Here is a 20,000-nt window from a genome sequence, read left to right on the forward strand (position 1 = left end):
AACAGCCAGGATGGATGTAGTAATCAGTCATGTCTTCCTTGTGATGTCACCACCTTGTGTTGCCAGGCAACCATGGAGGCTCTGCTGGCTCTAGGACTTCACAAACAGGCTGAACAACTTTACAGAGACTTCAGAGTCCCTGACAAAAGGTGAGACTGAGACGGTGATGTCACAGCTCTGTGTGCTGAGATTGGTTGATGTTTTCATTCATTTTAAAGGTTCTATATGTAGAAGTGTGACGCAGTTTACATGTATTAATTATTATTTATTACAATGACTGAGTGGGTCGTAATATAACTTGAAGAAGTGAGACCTTACTTGACTTTCTGGTTTCCATGTGAAGGACCCTGGTGAAAATCCAAAGGATGTGACGTTTTTGCACACTTCCGAGTGCTTTGCCTCTCTCCCATTTATGACAACAAACAACCAGCAAAACAACACAACTGACTGACTGGGAATTAGAGATGTTGTGTTGATACGTGGCACCAAACGATGTTAGAGATTAATGTAATCACGAGAAGTGTAAGTGAGGAAAAAGACGCGAGCGCAAGCAGCAGGATGTTGACTGCAGCTCACTTAATGGCCACCGGTGTCACTAATGAGAACAAGTAGAACCTTTCATATAGAAAATTCATTTGTATTAACTAAATGTACCTCGATTATACACCTGTCTCTACCTGTCTGTCTCTCCCTGCGTACCTGTGCAGATATTGGTGGCTGAAACTGAAGTCTCTGGCAGAGAAGGAGGAGTGGGAGGAGTTAGAGAAGTTCTCAAAGAGCAAGAAATCTCCTATTGGCTACCTGGTGAGAGGACGACCAGCCCCCAATAGTGTCGTTTACCTGGTCATTTTAAATGAAGATTGAACTACATTTCCCATGAGTCTTAGTGCTGTCTCTTCTTCAGGCATTTGTGGAAGTCTGCATGAAGAGTAACAACAAGTATGAAGCCAGGAAGTACGTTTCCAAGGTGACGCCTGAGCAGAAGGTCAAAGCTCACCTGGCCGTCAGGTAAGCTTCTCACCTGACACCTGGTCAGACAGGTGACAGCTGATCTCTCAGGTAAACTCTTCTTCTCCTCTCAGTGACCTGGAGGGCGCGGCAGAGGCGGCGATCGAGCGCAAGAACGAATCAGAGATGGGGGCGGTCCTCTCCAGATGCTCCGCCTCCGACCGGCTGTTGATTGACAGGTTGAATCGAGCCAAAGCTTCCGCTGCCAAAAAGTGATCCTGTATTCTGAATGTTTGTACAGAGCCTGCCAAAAAGTGATCCACAGTTAACATAGCAACCAGTTTCTTCTTTTTGTGCTTTAATGTCAGAAGTAGCCCAGTATTTATTGATCTGTGGTAATAAATGATTGGTTATTAATCACTCAGCTGCTCTGATGGAACACGTTTTCTTCTTCTCTGATTAAAAACTGTCCTGAAGTAACAAACCAATCAGAAGAAGCTTCACAGGTGATTGTGACATGTGACCTCACCTGTTCACTCAGTTTGACGTCTTTTATTAAATATTCTTTAGTTTGTTTGTCTCTTTGCACTAAATGAGTTTAATTTGTTGATAAATTTGATATTTTGTCATTCTGCTGCCTGAATAAAACATCTTGTTTGTGAGGCTGCTGAACGAAGCGTTTCCTCTCTCGGCTGCAGAGATCTGATCACCAGCTCGTGCTGGTTTACATCATTTTTCCCACTGTGACCAACACTTCCGTCAGACTGGAGCAGGTGAATGTGTTGATGTCTCATCACCTGACCTGTCTGGGCTGCTTCTGTCTTTATCTTTCAGTCAGTTCTTTAGTTTCTCCTTGTTTTTCTCTTCCTCACCTCTTCACCTCTCTTTGATTCCTTCATTCAGTCTGGAAATGTGAAGTCAGAACTTTAACTCATCTGCTGTTGTTTCATGAGCTCCTTTGTTGTCTTTTGTCTGACATCATTATTTGATGTCGCACATGTCAGTTAACGTCAAACATCTGAAGTCCTGCTGGCTTCAGGACGGCGGGTTCGTTTGTTTTAACACCAGCGTAGCAGGACCGGGTGGTGCTTTGTTGGTCTGGGTAAACGGTAACAGTCTGTGTCATATGAGGAAGCTCAAATGGGAAACAAAACGAGCGCTCCTTGAAGCTACAGCGTAAACTGCCGCTGAGTCAGAAATACTGTTCAGAGGCTTTCAACCACATCTCATGGCCTTCTTCAGAGGAGGGAGTTGCTCAGTTGTCATGGAGACAGCTCAGGTGTCATCACATGACCTGAATATGGCATTTTGGATATTGTTTGTTTTTACAGTAATATTCTGATCACCTGGTTCAATAAGTTAATCAATAATGTGATGATCAGAAAGAGTCTGATCAGTGTTGAGTTTAGTTTGAGTTTCCACCACCAGGAGGCAACGGACTCCAAAACAAACTCATCTTTTTTATTTCAATAACTTTTAGTCATCGTTATTATTCTTTATTGTAATTAATAATAATAATAATAATAATAATAATAATAATAATAATTAATTACATAACAAATAGAACAGTTTTTACATAAAACAGTTAAATATCGAACTTTTCTGATCAAAACAGTCACTGATGTCAGAAATGTATTGAAACAGTTTCATAGCGTTATTGATCATTAATAAATGTATACAGCTGTTTGTTTTTATAATAATATATTAATGTGAATATTTAATATGATCAGTGCTATTTATTTATGTTAGTTTTTATTGGACTTTAATAGTTATAACCCACATATCTGTCCTGCTGTACGGACGCGCATGCGCAGTAGAGGGAATGTCGCCCCCTGCAGGTGAAGCTGCTAACTGCACGTCACAGTCCTGCTTTGTTTCTACACATCAGCTGATGTTCAGATGCGACAAAAATACACAAACAAGACGGAGGTCACAAATGTCACGTGGCTCACAAACTGACCGGAAGCGATCCACAAACGCTTTTGTAAATATGACTTTATATTTTACATCGTTATTTTACATTGGTAAAACCTGCATCATTTTTATGTGGAATGAAAACACGTGTTTACAGAAGTTCTGCTTATTTGCAGATATCAGATATTATTTTACACAACAAATATAAATACATGTTTGTGGACAGTGAAACATTTGAGGATTGATTTCTGTGGGTTACAACTATTAAACTTCCACATATATCACTGTTATTATTGTCTATGATCGATAATCAGTCAGTTGAGCTTTGATCTCTGCTGGGTGCGTTTAGTCGGAGTCGGCCGGTTGGGGGGCGGGGCTTCCAGGTCGTCAGCTGCTGCACAAAACGTTTTGGATCCTCTTGGAAGTTAACAGATACACCGAGTACTACTTCAGAACGTGGACCGGAAGTTACTGCTACTGCAGGTGAGTTTTAAAATGTGTATTTCTACACAAAGCACACGGTTACACGCGGCTGTACTGCATAGTCCTACTGTTAAACTACCTAAAGTTGTACTACAGTATCTGAAGTCCAGAGTTTTAGGACAGACGGTCTTTAACGGAGCCAGACTCCGTTCAGAAATCTCTCATTTACAGACTGACCAACCTGCGCGTGACTCCGCTGAACTATAAACTTTCAGTGTGACAGGAGGCACGTGACAAACCACCGTCAGGTGTTTCTACCGATCAGGTTTGATCCAGATGAATTAATCTATAAAGTCTGCAGCAGCAACTAAACCGACCAATCATTAAAGGACTGAGTAGTACTGCAGTCCCACCTACTACTTTCTTACATAAGACTTCTAACACATGTAGTGTTTATAGCAGTATAATATGCAGTATAATATGCAGTAATCATGTTCTGTACATGAAGTAGTATTTGGTATGTGGTATTCTGTTATAGTTTAATATATAACAGTACTACATACTGTAGTATCTATGCAGTGTTATATATATGGTAACACTTTCTATAACGCCCATGTCTGTAATGTATTATACATATGTGTTATAATTAAGGTTATAATCGCTGTTTTATAACAATAATCAGAACACATAAAGCATTTTATAAAGATTTATAATCACTTATCACTAACCAAGTTTTTTTTAATGAGTCACTTTTGTTGATCAAATGTTTACATTAAAGTAAAATAGAAATAGTTTCAGGTTTTATCTATAATTTGAGTGTTTGTGAGTTTTTGGGGGAAACATTAGTGAAATGTAAATGTTCATCATTCAGTTGTTCATTGTCTGTTATGACTCGTTAAACTAATTAATTCATTTTACAATGTTTTGTGTTGTTTTTGCAAAGATCTATTGATATTTTTCACTTTACTGAAAGCAAACAATGAGCATTTATAGTGACTTATAAGCAGCTTGTAATGTATTATATCTGTTATGAAGTATTATGATTCTTGACCTTATAAGTCTTTATAAAATGCTTCATAATGTGTTCTGACTATTATTATAAAGAATTATGAATATTTATGAGTGTTTATAACTATAATTATACAGTGTTAGAAGCAGATTATAACACATAAGTATGTTTATAATGCATTATAGACATGAGCTGTATATATATATACATTTATAAAGTGGTATGACAGGTAGTATAATATGTAGTAATTTAATGTTTAGTAACTTCAGTGTGTTAATATGCTATAAAGTATTACTACTATAAAGTGTAATACAAAGTGTAGTGGTATATTATCTAGTACTTTGTGTCTTTATTTGTGTCTTTATTTGTGTCTTTCTTTTGTTTCCATGGAAACAGGTGAGTCCAGCTCAGTGACTGGTTCGGGGGTGATGATGTCATCAGTGAAGGTGGAGTGCGTGGTGAAGGAGAGTGCTCTGATTGGTGAAGGGCCAGTGTGGGAGGAGTCAGAGCAGACGCTCCTGTTTGTTGACATCGCTGGGCAGAAAATCCACCGCTGGAATTCAACGACCAACGAGATCCAGTCTGTGGAAACAGGTCGGCCAATCAGGATGCAGGAAACTGATTTTATTAAATTCATACTTTGTCTCACCTGTTTCTCTGTCTGTCTTTCTGCAGGTCACATGGTGGGCTTTGCGGTTCCTCGCAGGTCAGGTGGTTATGTTGCAGGTGTGGGTCGCAGCATCGTGGCTGTTGATTGGTCGACTCAGACGATGAGGTCGTTAGCGGAGGTTGATCAAGACAAACCAAACAACCGGCTGAACGACGGGAAGGTGGATCCCAATGGACGCCTGCTGGCAGGTGTGTCTTCTGTTGCCATGGTAACAGCGTTGACCTATCTGTCTGCTGTTGCCGTGGTAACAGAGTGTTCTGTCACCAGGTACGATGGGGATGGAGGAGCGTCCGGCAGAGGTTCAGAGACAGCAGGGCTCACTGTTCTCCCTGACCTCTGACCTCACTGTCACCAGACACCTGAGCCAGGTAAACACCCCTGTCTTTCCTTCACATGTCTGTCGGACACTTGTCTGTCCCTCACCTGTCTGTCTCTCAGGTGGACATCTCTAACGGGTTGGACTGGTCTGTGGATCAGAGGACGTTTTTCTACATTGACAGTTTGTCTCTGACTGTCGACGCCTTCGACTACGACTCACCAACCGGACAGCTGGGTAACTGTGTACTTATACACTCTAACTGTGTACTTATACACTCTAACTGCGTACTTATACACTTTAAGTGTGTACTTATACACTCTAACTGTGTACTTATACACTTTAACTGTGTACTTATATACTCTAACTGTGTACTTATACACTCTAACTGTGTACTTATACACTTTAAGTGTGTACTTATACACTCTAACTGTGTACTTATACACTTTAACTGTGTACTTATATACTCTAATTGTGTATTAACAGTTGTATATAAAAGTTTGGCCACCCCTTGATAAATAACATATTTTGGTGATTTTTTTTTTGAAAGCCTCTCTAGGATATGGAAATGTTCAGCAACCATTAATGCATTGATACTTTTTATGTCATTAATTGAACAAAAATAAAATAATAAAAACATGATTGTGTGTAAAACTTTGGGCTCTGCATAGTCAGTAGTCAGTGATCCACTGGCAGATATCACCCAGATATCCAGCCAGACATCTTTTAGTTCTTGTATTTGGGATTTTCTCTCATTCTTCCTGCAAAAGGCTTCTAGTTCTGTAATATTCTTGGTTCGTCTTGCATTCACAGCTCTTTAAAGATCTACCCACAGATTTTTAGTACTGTTTAAGTCGGGACTGTGAGTGTTGTTCCTAAACCTTCAGCTTGTGTCTCTTGAGGTCGTCCATGCTGGATTTCGAGGTATGTTTAGAATCATTATCCTGTTGATCATCGTCCTCTTTTCAGCTTCAGCTTTTTTTTTACTGACACTGTGATGTTTGCTTCCAGAATTTGCTGGTATTTAGTGGAATCCATTGTTCCCTCCACCTATGTGATGTGTCCTGTTCCTCTGGCTGCAATACAACCATAAAGCATGATAGATCCACCTCCATGCTTAACAGCTGGCAAGCTGTTCTTTTCATGAAGTGCTGCTCCTTGTTTTCTCCAAATAGACCTTTGCTGATTGATTCTATTTTAACGTCATCAGTCCACAGCACTTGTTTCCTAAACGCTTCAGGTTTCTGTAGATGTTCTGTTTCACTTCTGACGTTAGATTTTATGATGAGGATGCAGGTTTTCTTCTTCTGATTCTTCCATGAAGGTCTTGTTAGTGCATCGCTGCACCACCACTCCTGAGTCTGATAAATCTTCCTGCAGGTTTTTTGCAGTAAAATGTGGGTTTTGATTTGCCTTTCTGACCAGCATACGAGCAGTTCTCTCCCAGAGTTTTCTTGATCTTCCAGATCTCATCTTGACCTCCACAGTTGCCCTAAACTGCCATCTCTTAATTATATTTCACACTGTGGAAACTGCAAGCTGACAAGGCTTTGCTAACTTCTTGTAGTTGCCATGCACCGTGGGCATCAATAACTTTAATTTTTAGAGTCTTATATTGTGTTCACATCAAACGTGAAGCGAATTTTTGCCTCACATTAGTCATGTGAGTATGACTGTGGGATCGTTTGTGTTTATTCACCCCAAACAGTTAGCAACCAATGGCAGGCACGACTAGTCCCGACGCAGACAATGGGTGGCAACGCGGTGATGTTACTGAAGCTCAGCCTGCCTGTCATCATGACGGCTCAGTCCCCCTTTAACAATGGTCATACGGACACTTATCTGTAAACACTGAGATACATTATCCACTCTTCTCTGTTCGTTTTGCTGTGATAAACTGCATGAATCCATCACACAAAAGTCCCCCAAAAATCTGTTGATTTACTGCACTTCCAAGACAGCAAGTACAGACCTTAAAGCGGTACAAACCCAAAATAAATGTAGCTGTTATTTAATTGCAACAAATGGATCAAAAGGATGCCAAAATAACTACATTGTGATGCCGATTTGTAAAAAGTCTGAACTCATGCATTGTCAGGTCTGTCCGCAAGATGACAAGCAAACAAATTTTAAAATGCTTGTTTTCTGAATGGAGTTCAGATCAATCAGAGTTATGCTAACATTGTAGCTGCGCTATCAACACTGAAAATAACATCATCTAAAGGCATAAATACGGCAGCGACGTTATTGTTTATACACATAGATACCTACACACTGTGTAGCTTTAAAATTATATGACGCAAATTTTGCGTATTTGTGTCACAAATTTTGCGTATTCATGTCATTTGTGTATTTGCATTGACTTTGCGTGTATTCTCGTGGTGCAAAAAATTTGCTTCTTATTTGATGTGAACACAACGTTACACAGCTGCTTAGAGGAACCAATGGTTGCTGAGTGTTTGCACAAGGTTTGAACAGTCAGAGGATTTGTAAAGCTTTGCAACTGTTGACATGCCTCAGGCCTAATGAGATTAATGATGACCTTGTAAAAAGAATCTGAGAATAAGGAACTCTTAGGGTGCCCAAACTTGTGCACATGCTGCAATGTTTTTGTTTTGTTTTCCTTTTGATCAATTTATGACATAAAAAATTAACAGATCATTAATGTTTCCTGAAAATATTGTGTTTTTTGTCCATATCCTAGTGAGACTGTTTATATTTTTTCAATTAAAAAATCACTAAAATATGTTACTTGTGAAGGGGTGCACATTTGCATACAACTGCATGTGTAGTTATATACTCTACATGTGTATTTATACACTCCATGGGTATTTATACACAGTTATTGTGTATTTATACACACTACATGTGTATTTATACACAATTACTGTGTATTTGAGTTTTTATACACACTACATGTAATGTGTTCTGTGCTAATATCAGCTGCTGACATGGTCATTCCTTTTAATTCTGAGCAAGCAGGTTGCTGTAAATTGTTGACAGTCAGTCATACTAAGATCATGCATGTGTTTGTGTGTTGCCTAGGTAACCGCCGTGTGGTATACCGCTTGCAGGAAGGGGAAGGGCTTCCAGACGGGATGACAGTTGATGCTAATGGTCATCTCTGGGTGGCCTGTTACAATGGAGGACGGGTCATCAACATTGACCCTGCTACTGGTTAGTTCTACTGGTCAGACTAAACTCAGACAAAACTGAAGTTATTGTGTTTGGCCTTAGAAACACATTATCTAATGATAAAGCTACTCTGGATGGCATTACCCTGGCCTCCAGCACCACCGTAAGGAATCTGGGAGTTATCTTTGATCAGGATATGTCCTTTAACTCCCACATAAATCAAATTTCAAGGACTGCCTTTTTTCACTTGCGTAATATCACAAAAATCAGGCACATCCTGTCCCTAAAAGATGCAGAAAAACTAGTTCATGCATTTGTTACTTCTAGGCTGGATTATTGCAATTCCTTATTATCAGGCTGCTCTAACAAGTCTCTAAAGACTCTCCAGCTGGTCCAGAATGCAGCTGCACGTGTTCTGACTAAAACTAGAAAAAGAGACCACATTTCTCCCATTTTAGCTTCGCTGCATTGGCTTCCTGTAAAATCTAGAATAGAATTTAAAATCCTTCTCCTGACTTACAAAGCCCTTAATGGTCAGACACCATCATATCTTAAAGAGCTCATAATACCGTATTATCCCACTAGAACACTGCGCTCCCAGTATGCAGCTTACTGGTGGTTCCTACAGTCTTTAAAAGTAGAATGGGACAATCGTTGTTATTGTTATTGTTATTGTTATTTTTCTTCTCTGTGTCTCCCTCTTTCTCTCTCAACCCAACTGGTCAAGGCAGATTGTGTCCACCTAGAGTCCGGCTCTGCTTGAGGTTTCTACCCGTTAAAAGGGAGTTTTTCTTTGCTGCTGTTGCCAAGTGCTGCTCATGGAGGAATGTTGGGTCTCTGTATATTAAAGAATTTGGTCTAGCTCTGCTCTACATGAAAAGGGCCCTGAGATAACTTCTGTTATGATTTGGAGCTATATAAATAAAATTGACTTGACTTGATAATGGTTGTACTGGTTCTGCTGGTCAGTCCTGGTTATAAAGTTCTGTCTCTCAGGTGTGCAGCTGCAGACAGTCTCTCTGCCAGTGATGAAGACCACCTCGTGTTGTTTTGGAGGTCCGGATTACACTGACCTCTATGTGACCTCAGCCAGTCTGGGCCTCAACCAATCAGAGCAGAGACAGCAGCCGCTGGCTGGTGCTACGTTCAAGGTGAGAGTCAGGCTCACCTTTATTACCTAACTTGCCTGTGTTCACTTTATTACCTGACTTACCTGAGCATGTGTGTCTGCAGGTGACAGGACTCGGGGTCAAAGGTCGTCCTTCAAACTCATTCTCTGGATGATCATCAGGACTCAACCCAAACACCCAATCACAGCACAGTTCAACTTTAACAAATAATTAACAGATTGATTGATTGATGATTGATTAATCCAAACTGGCAGAGACTGTGAGCTAACTTTTAGCTGTTAGTAATCAATAATTAGTGGTCCTAATCAAAAGCAATGTTAATAAATGGTTGACGATGATAATAATAAGGTTTAGCTTACAAAATGTTCATCTTTAATTTAATACTGGTTTTCAAAATAAGAAATACAGACTGGTGACAAATTAAAGGAAAGACTGGTCCAAGTCTGAATGCTGGACCCCTACAGTGAGGGGGTCTGGTGGCTCTGTTATGCTGTGGGGGGCATTTTTCTGGCATGGTTTGGGTCCACTTGTCTCCTTAGAGGGAAGGGTCACTGCTAATCAATACAAAGGAGTTGTGAGTGATCAGCTTTATCCTGTGATGAAACATTTCTATCCTGATGGGAGTGGTCTCTTCCAGGATGACAATGAATGGTTTGATGAGGATTAAATGATGTGAATCATATGTTATGACCTTCACAGTCACCAGATCTCAACCCAGCTGACGTGTTAGACAGCGCTCTGCATCATCATCATCACAACACCACATGAGGAAAATCTTTGTGAACAATGATGTTCAGAGACTGTAGGATCAATAACAAGGAGCTCTGAAGCTGCTCTGGTGGCACGTGTTGGCCGTATACCTTACTAACACACTTTATGTTGGTTTTTCCTTTAATTTGTCACCCATATGTATTTGTATCAGTTAAGAATTGTAAAGAAAGAAATGATGTCAGCCAATCAGAAACAAGGAAACTAACATACATCCAACAGCCAGGAGGCAATTAAATATTCCATATTCTGACATGCAACTTTGTATAATTGGTTAAAATAAAATTAATCTTGAGCAACATCACACCAGTGAGTGTTGAGCATCAGTCACTTGAGGATGAACGATAAGAATTATGGGTGATGTAGTTTAACAGTCAGAAAATACTGAACTTCATGTTAAACTCAGGTTAGATCTCTATGTTTAACTCTCACATCCTATTTGCTATTCAACTCGCTACCTCAGGCTGCAGCCGACAGCACACATGGCCTAACATTTGTTAATGAAAATCCTGATATTGATTTGGGGACAATGACATGGATGGATAGCTAGCTTGTCTTGTTAAATACACTGTCAAATTATATTTACTGTTTGTCAACCATACGCAATGTTATTGACTTTGAATGCTAGCATAACATTAGCTTTCTGGCTCATAGCTGAGCCAAAGGCTTCTATGAGCTGATCGGACAAGAAAAATCTCCCATTGCCAAGTCCTATCAATGGTTCATCCCATTTACTGGAGTAGTGAACAACATTTCCATTGCATAAGAACCTTATGGGACATGGGAACCAGTTATGGCTTGTGAAAAACTTCAGACTTTGATTGCTTAATGCATGAAAATATAAATTAATGGTCTTCATTTTTTTGGCAAGTGACTATGGTATGAGTAGGATAATGCCTTTTGGGGTGTCCATAATCAGGAATTAATGGCTTATGGGGAGGCAACTTCATCAGGCACTATCCCTTACATGTTAAACTCAGTTTAGTTCTTCATGTTAAACTCAGTTTAGTTCTTCATGTTAAACTCAGTTTAGTTCTTCATGTTAAAGTCAGTTTAGTTTCTTCATGTTAAACTCAGTTTAGTTTCTTCATGTTAAACTCAGTTCAGTTCTTCATGTTAAAGTCAGCTTAGTTCTTCATGTTAAAGTCAGTTTAGTTCTTCATGTTAAAGTCAGTTTAGTTTCTTCATATTAAAGTCAGTATAGTTCTTCATGTTAAACTCAGCTTAGTTCTTCATGTTAAAGTCAGTTTAGTTCTTCATGTTAAAGTCAGTTTAGTTTCTTCATATTAAAGTCAGTATAGTTCTTCATGTTAAACTCAGTTTAGTTCTTCATGTTGAAGTCAGTTTAGTTTCTTCATATTAAAGTCAGTTTAGTTTCTTCATATTAAAGTCAGTTTAGTTCTTCATGTTAGTCAGTTTAGTTCTTCATGTTGAAGTCAGTTTAGTTCTTCATGTTAAAGTCAGTTTAGTTCTTCATGTTGAAGTCAGTTTAGTTTTTTCATGTTAAACTCAGTTTAGTTCTTCATATAAAAGTCAGTTTAGTTATGTTAAAATCAGTTTAGTTTCTTCATGTTAGTCAGTTTAGATTCTTCATGTTAAACTCAGTTTAGTTATCATGTTAAAGTCAGTTTAGTTCTTCATGTTAAAATCAGTTAAGTTATCATGTTAAAGTCAGTTTAGTTTCTTCATGTTAAAGTCAGTTTAGTTTCTTCATGTTGAAGTCAGTTTAGTTTCTTCATGTTGAAGTCAGTTTAGTATCTTCATGTTAAAGTCAGTTTAGTTCTTCATGTTAAAGTCAGTTTAGTTATCATGTTAAAGTCAGTTTAGTTCTTCATGTTGAAGTCAGTTTAGTTTCATGTTAAACTCAGTTTAGTTCTTCATGTTAAACTCAGTTTAGTTTCTTCATGTTAAAGTCAGTTTAGTTCTTCATGTTGAAGTCAGTTTAGTTTCTTCATATTAAAGTCAGTTTAGTTTCTTCATATTAAAGTCAGTTTAGTTTCTTCATATTAAAGTCAGTATAGTTCTTCATGTTAAAGTCAGTTTAGTTCTTCATGTTGAAGTCAGTTTAGTTCTTCATGTTAAACTCAGTTTAGTTCTTCATGTTAAAGTCAGTTTAGTTCTTCATGTTGAAGTCAGTTTAGTTTCTTCATATTAAAGTCAGTTTAGTTTCTTCATATTAAAGTCAGTTTAGTTTCTTCATATTAAAGTCAGTATAGTTCTTCATGTTAAAGTCAGTTTAGTTCTTCATGTTGAAGTCAGTTTAGTTCTTCATGTTAAAGTCAGTTTAGTTCTTCATGTTGAAGTCAGTTTAGTTTTTTTCATGTTAAACTCAGTTTAGTTCTTCATATTAAAGTCAGTTTAGTTATGTTAAAGTCAGTTTAGTTTCTTCATGTTAGTCAGTTTAGTTTCTTCATGTTAAACTCAGTTTAGCTATGTTAAAGTCAGTTTAGTTCTTCATGTTAAAATCAGTTATCATGTTAAAGTCAGTTTAGTTTCTTCATGTTAAAGTCAGTTTAGTTTCTTCATGTTGAAGTCAGTTTAGTTTCTTCATGTTGAAGTCAGTTTAGTATCTTCATGTTAAAGTCAGTTTAGTTCTTCATGTTAAAGTCAGTGTAGTTCTTCATGTTAAAGTCAGTTTAGTTCTTCATGTTGAAGTCAGTTTAGGTTCTTCATGTTAAACTCAGTTTAGTTCTTCATGTTGAAGTCAGTTTAGTTTCTTCATATTAAAGTCAGTTTAGTTCTTCATGTTAAAGTCAGTTTAGTTCTTCATGTAAAAGTCAGTTCTTCATGTTAAAGTCAGTTTAGTTTCTTCATGTTAAAGTCAGTTTAGTTTCTTCATCTTAAAATTAGTTTAGTTCTTCATAATAAAGTCAGTTTAGTTTCTTCATGTTTAAACTCAGTTTAGTTTCTTCATGTTAAAGTCAGTTTAGCTACTTCATGTTAAAGTCAGTTTAGTTGTGAGTTTGAGTGTCTTGCCTTTTCTAAATCTTTGTAAATATATGTAACTCAGAGACAGCAGCATCATGTAGACACAGTGTTTTATTTACACCATCAAGTGCAGAATCACCAACAACCACCAACACTAAACAGTACGAGCGAGGCTACAGAGCTTTCTAGAAAATGTATATACACGTAGAAAACTTTGTGCTGTTTCATTTTTTTTGTCTTCACTTTTGATTCAGTTGTTTAGACTTGGAATTATGTTTAAGGTGTGAAATGAAGGGATGGGACTGGGGACAATGGACAGGATGGTCTGTGCAGGTCTCACCAGCAGACTGAGTCCACCACAGTTTCATAAGTAAATATTCATTCATTTTCATTGATCTTAAACCTGAAACATGAATATGTAAAAGTGATGACATCATCCAGGTAAACTTACTTGAGGTGTTTAAACTCAGTTTATGTTCAGGTTAAACTTTTGATAATGTGAAGAAGATAAACTGTTTCCAACAGCTGCAGTGCCTCCTCAGCAGTTACATCAGCTCTCACCTGACTCCTGAGGTCTCACCTGAGTCCTCAGCTCTCATCTGAGTCCTAAAGGTCTCATCTGAGTCCTCAGCTCTCATCTGACTCCTGAGGTCTCACCTGAGTCCTCAGTTCTCATCTGAGTCCTAAAGGTCTCATCTGAGTCCTGAGGTCTCATCTGAGTCATTTAAACTAAATTAATTCAGTGCTTTGCTCTCACACGTCCTCATGTGTCTGGATGAACTCCATGCTGCTGGTGGTGTTAGTCTGTTAGCTAGCAGCAAACAGCAGCTAGCTGCTAGGTAACAGACTGCTAATGGTTCAGGAAACTGACAGCAGATTAACAGAGTTTGTATGAATGCTAATGCTTGTAGCTAACACTGTTTCTGTGTATCTGCAGCTCTGGTAAGGCAAATAAATACAGTAGAAAACAATAGAACACAATGTAGTGAAAGGAGAAGAACCCTGTACAAGATCCAGTAACAGACCCAGAACAACCACAGATCCACAGACCTGCTGACCTCGACAAAACCAGGACTATGAGTCTGGCTTTAAAAGACACTTTAGGACCTGCTGACCTCTGACACAGGAAGTGTTTCAAGAAATTTTTATCAAGCCTCTCGAGTGAGTTTATTCATCACAGATTTAAGTGATTGAGCAGTGATGAGAATGCTGCTCTACAGCCACCAACAGGATGCTACAGTTTGTTTCTTCTGTGCTGTTTTTAAACATTTAGGCACAATTTGGGCTCTTTGACCCCCAACAGGTTTCTGTTGTAACCATGATCTTTTTTTAAGCATCATATAGGGTGCTTTTCATTACGCTAACATGTCTCCTCACTTCCCTCACTCACGTCTCAGCTCCTCCCAGCAAGGATATGAGAGAGACGTGAGGAAGAGACGTGAGGACAGGAGAATTTAATTTATCAAACGGGACGTCCTCGCTCACTCCAGCGTCATTTTTGAGGAGATGACAACTACTGATGATGCACTTCACCTCATCTGTCAAATATGTAGACGTTCAGTTTTCAATATGTAGAACTTATTAAGTAACTTTTTAAACTCTAAAGTTTAAACTTAAGATTCATTCATACAATTAATTACTACTTTACACTGTTACTTAATAATTTCTACATATTGATAGTTGGAAGGAAAACAGCTGATAACTGCTCCAATTTTTATCATTTGATTATAGATCTATAGCAGCGTCTGGCTGAACAGAACCAACATAAAGGAGCAATAAAACAGCTGCAGCCTGCAGAATATGTCTAAATAAAATGTTGCTTATTGAGTTTGTGAAAGTCTGACGTGTTTTTCAGGCTCAGGATGGTTTTATAGGAGACGCAGCAGTGCAGTGTCATATTTTCCTGAAGGAGCTGAGACGCTCTGAAACACAGGAGAAGAACAGAAGCCTTTTGGCTCATGAAGAAAAAAAGAATAAAGTTACAAGAGCGTTTTTTGTGATTGATTCGTGATTCAGTAATTTTCATTTTATCAATGAATATGATCAGCTGCTGTTGTGCTTTCATTCCTGCTCCACAGGTAGTTTTCCTGATCTGCTGTATTACAACAGCGGCCCGACTGTTTACTGTCCCGTCAGATCAGCTGACCAATCAATACACACTTTGGATCAAAGGGGTGCTGCCGTCCGTTAAAAAACTTCCACATAGGGTACACCTGTGTTTCCTCGCTCCTCATCTCCTCCAGGTGCATTTAAGGGATTAGAAGATCCTCCATGATGACTGAGGGAGATCGGTTTCTGGGTCACAAAGTAGAGAGGATGCGAGGAAGCATAGAGTTAGCGTAATGACAAGCACTCATGGATTATTCTTCATGTCCCTCCTCAACTCAGGACGTCTTTCACTGGAGGAAAAGGAATCAGTCTGTTTTCTTAACCAGCTGTTGAATTCACACGCTGTGCTTTCTCATCTCACAGGAGACCTTCAGCTACGGACCAACTGCTTTCCAGTGTGACGCCCACTGCTGCTGCTATCATTATTAGTCATATCTCTATTATTATTACCATTGTTGTTGTTGTTGTTATGCTACTATGTCTTTCTCCCCCCTTCTTTCTCTCTCAAACCAACTGGTCGAGGCAGATGGCGTCCACCTAGAGTCCTGTTAAAGGGGAGTTTTTCCTTGCTGCTGTCACCAAGTGCTGCTCATGGAGGAATGTTGGGTCTCTGTGAAATAAAGAGTACAGTCTAGACCTGCTCTATGTGAAAAGTGCCCTGAGATGACTTCTGTTGGGATTTGGTGCTATATAGGGTAGGACCGTGTAATTCACATGCTGTTAAATTCACCAGATGTTGACTGTTGTCATTTAAGATACAAGAAGTTGGGCTTGAAAGTGTTCACACTTAATTCGCTCGCACCTGGATGGAGGAATGTGCAGCAGACATGAGGTCAGAGGCCGGGAGTCAGAGGTCAGGGCTCAGAGGTCTGTGCTCCTCTGCTGTCTGCAGCAGAGACAAACTGGCAAATAAAATAACATACAATAACATGTCATTGGTTCACATCGATTGATCAGAAATGTTCAAAGTGCTGATTGGTCCCATTAGAAGTGGGTGTGACCAACTGAAGAAGACGACAGCTGAAGACACCAGCTCCTTCAAACATGCTCACGTCATGTCTCTGATGTCATATCTCTCTATGATGTCATCTCTCTCAGTAGTGTTCCTCAGAGTGGGCGGGGTCACAGAAGAAGCGAGAGCTGCGTTTGGCCGATCGAGCTGTGAAGGGGACGGTCTTCAGAGCTGCAGGTAAGAAAGACAGCAAATGAAATGACAGGAAACAACTGATGTAATTTCTGTTTGTTAACCTGTGATGATAATATGATGATAACATGTTTACCTGTGATGATGTCCTCTATCGCTCCGTCCTTCCCTTCGTAAACATGTCGGCTGTCTTTTCCTTGTCGTCGTCTCAGCTCCGTGAGCAGCTCCTGCTGCTGCCGCTTCCCCCTGTGGGATGGAGACTGAAGGAGGGGATGTGTTATGAAGTTTGTACTTTAGTTCACTTTACAAATTTCTTATGACATCAGTCGTCACATCTGTCATTTTACAATCGTCACATCTGTCATTTTGTAACCTGTGTTGTGTAGACAAGCACTGGACTCAAACTCACGACCTCGGACATGGGTGGTGGACGTGCTAGCAGGAGGCTAAAACTCATACTAGCGACCCACACTAGCGACTTTTGCCAGAACGTCTCTTAAGGTGTCGGGGAGTGAGGCTTACTCTGGCTACACTGGCTACCGTTACAATTTCAGAGTTACCACATCTATCGTTTCACAATTCATGGCATCTATCACTTTGCAAGTCATGACGTCAGTCATGTCAGCAGATGATCAGAGAAGCTCACACAGATGTTTTGCTGAGAAATGAATCAGCTCAGTCAAATCCTGTACAAACCAATCAGAAGGTGTATAGATGATGATGCAACTCTCCACCTCTGAATGTTTAGACTCCAGGTGTGAACAGCTGTATCAGCAGTACCTGCTCCATCTGTCAGAAGTCTCATCTTACCTTGGTCTCCTCTTCTTCCTGCTGCTCCTCCTGTTCTAGTTTCTCCAGCAGCATCTGCTCCTGACGCCTCCTCTGCTCGTTCTCCTCCTCTGCCAGCTGAACACACACGCACACACACACATTAACACACAAAGGGCCCTATTTAAAGGATCTAAAGCACACGGTCTGACGCGCGTGGCGCAAGTGCATTTATGGTGTGTCCAAATTCACTTTTGCTATTTTAATGGTGGAAAAAATGGTTGATGCACCAGGCGCATGGTTCAAAGGTGTTGTCCATAGTCCTTTTGTATAGTTTGTGTGTTTTGTATAGTTTGTGTGGTATGTCATACTCATCATATTTTAAATCAAATGAAGTTGGTATGTAGAATATTTATATGAATGTTTCATATTATTTGTAATAATGTTCTTTGTTTCGTCCTAAATGATGACTCTTGATGTTCTAACAGGTCTGACAGCAGAACATTTATCTCAAACACAGTAGTCACATCAGAACAAAGGCAACCAGGAAACAAGTGTTAAAGTGAACCATTTAAATGTCTGGAATTATAAGTTTGCATAGAGGTGCATATTTACATGTAAGCGTATGAGAGGAGGAACCTGACACACATTGTGTTTACTCACCCTGTATGCTTTAATGAAGCGAACAAAGATGGGGAAGAAGACAGATGGCGGCATTGTCTTGGAGCTCTCCCCAAAAAACTTCACCACATCTTCAAATGCATCCTAAATCAAATCAGCGACATGAATTTTACAGTGTAGATACAAAAATGCAAACATTTGTCACAGACACTCATTTCAAGTTTCACAGCAGCAACAGCCTTCCTGCTGTGCTGTGCTGATTGGATGACTGTACTGGTGATGTCATCATCCATGTTAGGGTCAGTTTAACAGTAAAAATTGTTCTGTTGAATTTTTTGGTTATAATCTAACAAATATATTTAAATCATTTTAAAAACTTTGCATTAGCTTCTGGTCTTCTTCTATTTTTAGTGCATTACTGCCACAGACGGCTGGAGGTGTTTGTTAATATTAATAATAACAACATAAACAGAAGAAAATTGTTTCATATATATAAACTTAGCACAAAAAGTAAGGAAATTTGTGTTTGGTAGATTATTTCTTTGTTGTAACGATGCTTCTTGGCAATAAATCTTATACGGTTGGAAAGCCTGTTTATTCCCTTTTAAATGGTGCCACATTTGTAAGGAACATGCATTTGCAGGATGAGCAGCAGAGCTGAGTATGTGGGTTGCGCCCATGAAAAATTTGCCAAATCTTCTCTGCCGATGCCAAACAGCTTATTTTGCTGTTGCTATTGAGTCTTGTTTTGAGCTTCTGGTACCCCCAGGGTACCCTGATTGGCACCTGATTGGCAGCACCTGTGAGCATAGGCCCTGCTACAGTGGTCAGTAGGTGTCTGCTCCAAGAATCAGCATGCAGCGTTTGACTGATCTGAATAGGGCCCCTGCAATAGGGCAACTTCAAGCTGGTGTTCCACAAAACCAAGTTGCGGCATTATTTGGAGTGAGCCCTAGTACCATCTCTAAAGTGAAGGCCAAGTTCCGTATAGCGGGGGATGTCAGAGACAGGCTGCGAAGTGGGCGTCCCAAGAAGACGACAGCCCAAGAAGACTGTTTCCTCACCCTGTCAACACTGAGGTACTGTAGGCTGTCTTCTACAGATTTGCAGTCAAGGTTTGCAGGACGATATGGCCGACGGCTCCCTGCCCAGACAATCTGGAACAGACTGCACGCAGCCAATCTCCGGTCTCATAGGGCTGCCAGGAGGCCTGCCATGACCGCCCTTCACCATCAGGCCCGTTTGCGCTGGAACCTGAACATGTGGAGGAACGTTATGTTCAGCGATGAGTCCAGATTCTGCCTATGACGGTTGGATCGTAGATCAAAGTGTGGAGAAGACATGGAGAACGCTGTGCTGATTGCTGCACCGATAGAGTAACGTCTGTTGGTGGAGGCAGTGTGATGGTTTGGGGCGGCATCTCCCTCACTGGAAAAACGAGGCTTGTCATCATTAGAGGCAATCTCAATGCAGAGAGATATCGAGATGAGATTCTGCAACCAGTGGAAATCCCATATCTCCACAGTCTGGGACTGAACTCTATCCTGCCATCCCACAGCAGAGTGTGACCAGGCTGGTGACCAGCATGAGGAGGAGGTGCCAGGCTGTTGTGGCTGTGTATGGTTCTTCCACATGCTACTGAGGCTCCTGTTTGTTAAATGAATAAATTGTTAAATTGCCAATATGTCTTGTTTCTTCAAACTTCAATCATCCAATCCACCAAACACCAAACAAGAGTCAACGGCAGAATAAGCTGTTTGGCATCGGCAGAGAAGATTTGGCAAATTTTTCATGGGCACAACCCACATACTCAGCTCTGCTGCTCATCCTGCAAATGCATGTTCCTTACAAATGTGGCTCCATTTAAAAGGGAATAAACAGGCTTTCCAACGGTATAAGATTTATTACCAAGAAGCTTCGTTACAACAAAGAAATAATCTACCAAACACTAATTTCCTTAATTTTGCGCTCAATTCATATATGCGTCTACATTTGTAAAATATTAGCTAAAACAAACAATAGTGATCAGAAGTGAGGTGTCTGTGTTTATAATTTCCGTTCTGTATGTTTAATATTAATATAATGTCGATGTACTATGAAAACCACATATCTCCAAA

General features: G+C 39.8%; 3 protein-coding genes across 5 annotated transcripts in view; 2 read left to right on the plus strand and 1 right to left on the minus strand.

The window, feature by feature from the left end:
• Positions 1–1,620, plus strand: part of vps16 (VPS16 core subunit of CORVET and HOPS complexes) — a 16,841-nt gene extending 15,221 nt beyond the window's left edge. For all 3 annotated transcript variants that reach the window (XM_044345068.1, XM_044345066.1, XM_044345069.1), the window contains 4 exons: positions 67–149; positions 708–804; positions 905–1,008; positions 1,083–1,620. In XM_044345068.1, the coding sequence (XP_044201003.1) occupies positions 67–149; positions 708–804; positions 905–1,008; positions 1,083–1,224 (426 nt within the window). In that variant the 3' untranslated portion in view covers positions 1,225–1,620. The remainder of the gene's footprint in view (positions 1–66; positions 150–707; positions 805–904; positions 1,009–1,082) is intronic.
• A 1,586-nt stretch (positions 1,621–3,206) lies between these two features.
• On the plus strand, positions 3,207–10,617 carry rgn (regucalcin). The gene is made up of 8 exons (XM_044345389.1): positions 3,207–3,345; positions 4,691–4,888; positions 4,970–5,152; positions 5,232–5,332; positions 5,403–5,517; positions 8,326–8,457; positions 9,412–9,566; positions 9,649–10,617. The coding sequence occupies exons 2-8, from the start codon at positions 4,723–4,725 to the stop codon at positions 9,697–9,699; spliced, it is 903 nt and encodes a 300-aa protein (XP_044201324.1). The 5' UTR covers positions 3,207–3,345; positions 4,691–4,722; the 3' UTR covers positions 9,700–10,617.
• Positions 10,618–13,334: 2,717 nt separating this feature from the next.
• The window catches only part of fmnl2b (formin-like 2b), a 36,696-nt gene continuing 30,030 nt past the window's right edge, over positions 13,335–20,000 (minus strand). The window contains 4 exon segments of the mRNA XM_044345375.1: positions 13,335–16,533; positions 16,631–16,754; positions 17,305–17,400; positions 17,926–18,027. Coding sequence (XP_044201310.1) covers positions 16,445–16,533; positions 16,631–16,754; positions 17,305–17,400; positions 17,926–18,027 — 411 coding nt within the window. The 3' untranslated portion in view covers positions 13,335–16,444.

Source organism: Thunnus albacares, chromosome 24 (assembly GCF_914725855.1).
Source record: "Thunnus albacares chromosome 24, fThuAlb1.1, whole genome shotgun sequence".
NCBI classification, from domain to species: Eukaryota; Metazoa; Chordata; class Actinopteri; order Scombriformes; family Scombridae; genus Thunnus; species Thunnus albacares.

Bases quoted from the DNA above. Each gene is read 5' to 3' on its own strand.
- rgn (XM_044345389.1), top strand. From the start codon at position 4,723: ATGATGTCATCAGTGAAGGTGGAGTGCGTGGTGAAGGAGAGTGCTCTG. The intron at 8,458-9,411 runs GTTAGTTCTACT...TCTGTCTCTCAG, and splicing joins CAACATTGACCCTGCTACTG to GTGTGCAGCTGCAGACAGTC. The intron at 9,567-9,648 runs GTGAGAGTCAGG...GTGTGTCTGCAG, and splicing joins TGGCTGGTGCTACGTTCAAG to GTGACAGGACTCGGGGTCAA.